Genomic DNA, 3,855 nt, shown 5'->3' with positions numbered 1-3,855 from the left:
GAGATCACCCCGGGGCGGTTTGTGAAAGGCCTAACCTGGCCTGTTTTTTTTAGCCGCTAGTCTGAGGCACAAACAGAAGATAGAGAATAGAAGATCTCACCAGTCTGGACCTGGACGGTCCGGCTGCTCTGCAGACCCCCAGCCTCTGTCGCCACGGTGACGTTGTATTCCCGCCCAGGTGTCAGGTGGAGCAGCGTGTGTTGTGTGGCTGTGCTCTCCAGAGTGTCATTCACCAACAGACCAGCAGGGCTCTCTGAAACAACAACACATCTAGAAGAAAATCGAAGAAACAAATCACGGTGTGATGTTTGTGGACGCTGGACCAACCAGAATCTTCTGGAGCGCCGCCTCGTTCCCACAGCTGGAGTCGGAAGCGCTCGGTTCTGCCGGGACCTGCCTGCCAGGAGACATGGAGGCTGCAGCAGGTCCTGGAGGAGACCAGCAGGTCAGTCACAGCTGAAGGTCCTGACAGGAGGACAGGACAGAGATGGTCACCGAGATGGTCACCGAGACAACAGGTCAAACAGTCGTAGCCCGCGTGGGAGCCACGTCTGGGCCGCGGACAGTGACTCCACCCAGGACCCAGATCTAAGACCAAGGTTTCTGACTTTGATGTCATGTGACCACAAAGACGCACAAACATCACAGCACGAGCCGTCGAGAAGGTTAACAGTGGGGTCGACTGAGTACAGTAACACACACACACACACACACACACACACACACACACACACACACACACACACCCTTTCCCTGTGAACAAAGAAACAATGGAGGCAGGAAGTGGCCCCGGCCCACGATGGAAATACACATGAGGTTCAACTTCTGTTCTGGTCCTTGGCCAGTGTTTTCACACACACACACACACACACACACACACACTCGGCTGCAGTTCCTGTAGTTAATCACAGCAGCAGCAGAGAGGAAGTGGAACGACAACGAATGACGACCACTGCACCAAAGACACAGGAGAGACAAGGAGGTCACGACCCCTCAGACGACCGGTCCACAGGGAAGAGCTGGGGAAGAAGAGCTGAGGAAGAAGAGATGAAGATAAAGAACTGAATATGAAGAGCTGAGGAGGAAGAGCCAAGGAAGAAGAGCCGAGGAAGAAGAGCTGAAGATGAAGAGATGAGGATGAAGAGCTGAGGATGAAGGGCTGAAGATGAAGAGATGAGGATGAAGAGCTGATGATGAAGAGCTGAGGAGGAAGAGCCAAGGAAGAAGAACTGAAGATGAAGAGCTAAGGAAGAAGAGCCGAGGAAGAAGAGCTGAAGATAATATGGGCATTTTCCACAGGTCACATGATCAACTATTTATAAAAGATAAACCATCAGTTTTTTGTTTTTTTTAAACCATCAGTTTTTTGTTTTTTTTAAACCATCAGTTTTTTGAGGATGAAGGGCTGAAGATGAAGAGATGAGGATGAAGAGCTGATGATGAAGAGCTGAGGATGAAGAGCCAAGGAAGAAGAGCTGAAGACGAAGAGCTGAAGATGAAGAGATGAGGATGAAGAGCTGATGATGAAGAGCTGAAGATAATATGGGCATTTTCCACAGGTCACATGATCAACTATTTATAAAAGATAAACCATCAGTTTTTTGAGGATGAAGGGCTGAAGATGAAGAGCGGAGGAAGAAGAGCTGAGGAAGAAGAGCTGAGGAAGAAGAGCTGAAGACGAAGAGCTGAAGATGAAGAGATGAGGATGAAGAGCTGAGGAGGAAGAGCCAAGGAAGAAGAGCCAAGGAAGAAGAACTGAAGATGAAGAGCTGAAGATAATATGGGCATTTTCCACAGGTCACATGATCAACTATTTATAAAAGATAAACCATCAGTTTTTTGTTTTTTTTAAACCATCAGTTTTTTGAGGATGAAGGGCTGAGGATGAAGAGCTGATGATGAAGAGCTGAAGATAATATGGGCATTTTCCACAGGTCACATGATCAACTATTTATAAAAGATAAACCATCAGTTTTTTGTTTTTTTTAAACCATCAGTTTTTTGAGGATGAAGGGCTGAAGATGAAGAGATGAGGATGAAGAGCTGAGAATGAAGAACTGAAGATGAAGAGCTGATGATGAAGAGCTGAGGAGGAAGAGCCAAGGAAGAAGAGCTGAGGAAGAAGAGATGAAGATAAAGAACTGAATATGAAGAGCTGAGGAAGAGGAGCTGAAGAAGAGGAGCTGAGGAAGAAGAGCTGAGGAAGAGGAGCTGAAGAAGAGGAGCTGAGGAAGAAGAGCTGAAGATAATATGGGCATTTTCCACAGGTCACATGATCAACTATTTATAAAAGATAAACCATCAGTTTTTTGTTTTTTTTAAACCATCAGTTTTTTGAGGATGAAGAGCTGAGGATGAAGAGCTGAAGATGAAGAGCTGAAGATGAAGAGCTGAAGATGAAGAGCTGAGGATGAAGAGCTGAGGATAATATGGGCATTTTCAACAGGTCACATGATCAACTATTTATAAAAGATAAACCATCAGTTTTTTGTTTTTTGGTTAATGTTCTGTTAAAAGAGTACCGTCAGAACCGTTTACTACAAAGTTCTACTCTGATGTGTATTTATGTGTAAAAACATCTGGACAAGTAGACTGGGAGCCCGTAGGACTGGGTCCAGGTGAAGACCTACTGGTGTGGCAGCTGATGTTTTTCAGCTGCTGGTCCGTCTGGGAGCGGACCTGGAGCTGGTACCATGTGCCCGCCTCCAGGTGGTGTAAGACGCAGGTGAACTCTTCTTCTTCTTCTCTCTCCTTCCTGCCTTCCTCCACTGACAGCTGGAGCGGTTCCAGGGAGTTTGATCCTACTTCCTCCGCCTTGTCTTCTCGCCCTCCACCTCCGTCCTCATTTGCCCCCGCCTCTACGTTGCTGCCCCGCCCCTTTCTACAATCCGTTTGCTCGGTCCCATTATCCAGGGATGTTAGGATGAAGGAACAGTTTCTTCCAGATGTCCTGATCCTGACGGTTATAGATTCTGAACTGGACACAGATGCTGCATGGAGCCACCAACTGGTCGTCCGGGGGTACTGCTCCTCTCACATCCTGACAAAGAAACAACACAAACGTCACGGCAGCGGCAGACACAGGAAGTCGAGGACCATGTGACCACATGTTTGATTGACAGCAGGGTCGGATCCTGAACAACTTCAAAGAACTCCAACCTGTGGGCGGAGCTACACTTGATTCAACTGACATGGAAACATGGGTCGATCCTGTCTTGGAAATATTTAATGAAAAAAGTTCAAATAAAATTCAAAATGAGAGAAAAAGAATATTTTCTAAAAGTAAATAATCGTTAGTCAAAAATAACCTAGGGTTTGGGGTCAAAGAAAATTCAATTTGAACTTTTCCTAAACGTCCTGAAATGTAGGAATGTTGAATCATGGCTGACAGTTCAGGGTGACGGCGGCGAGGGAGCGGGGGGTTCAAACGACACAGCGTTCTGACGACATAGAACATGTTAGAACCACGAGTTGGGACTGACCTGAGGTGGCAGCAGCAGCAGCAGCAGCAGCAGCAGCAGCAGCAGCAGTGATGTGACCCGTTGTGACGTGACCCACATGGAGCCCAGATATCGACTCACTTTACTTTTCAACATTTTGGTCCCACTTCAGATCTTCAGCCCAGTCCACCATAATCCTGCGGCTGTGATGCAGGAGGACGTCCAGTGGATGGCGGTGTCTCTGACAGGAAGTCCTTTTGGAAAAGTCAAGTCCAACCAGTCAAGAGTCGCTTCTCTTTCACATAATTCCTTCTTCAAGTGGATGAGACGATATTCCCGTCCTCTCTCCGTCTTATGGTCCTCCTCCACAGCGACTCCCAAAGACTGCGGGCTTTTCCTGTCCGTCCCCAGGACT

The 3,855-nt window shown here is 47.3% G+C and overlaps 1 protein-coding gene across 1 annotated transcript in view; it reads right to left on the bottom strand.

Moving 5' to 3' along the window:
- LOC112487314 (receptor-type tyrosine-protein phosphatase beta-like) overlaps positions 1-3,837 on the bottom strand; it is a 21,832-nt gene extending 17,995 nt beyond the window's left edge. The window contains 5 exon segments of the mRNA XM_025057524.1: positions 101-253; positions 328-465; positions 2,631-2,986; positions 2,988-3,040; positions 3,483-3,837. Of these exon segments, the coding sequence (XP_024913292.1) occupies positions 101-253; positions 328-465; positions 2,631-2,986; positions 2,988-3,040; positions 3,483-3,596 (814 nt within the window). The 5' untranslated portion in view covers positions 3,597-3,837.
- Between the last annotated feature and the right edge of the window lie 18 nt (positions 3,838-3,855).

The sequence above is a fragment of the Cynoglossus semilaevis genome, chromosome 8 (genome assembly GCF_000523025.1).
Source record: "Cynoglossus semilaevis isolate Cse_v1.0 chromosome 8, Cse_v1.0, whole genome shotgun sequence".
Taxonomy (NCBI): Eukaryota; Metazoa; Chordata; class Actinopteri; order Pleuronectiformes; family Cynoglossidae; genus Cynoglossus; species Cynoglossus semilaevis.
The sequence above is the reverse complement of the archived record's forward strand: the minus strand, read 5'-3'. Positions and strand labels throughout refer to the sequence as shown.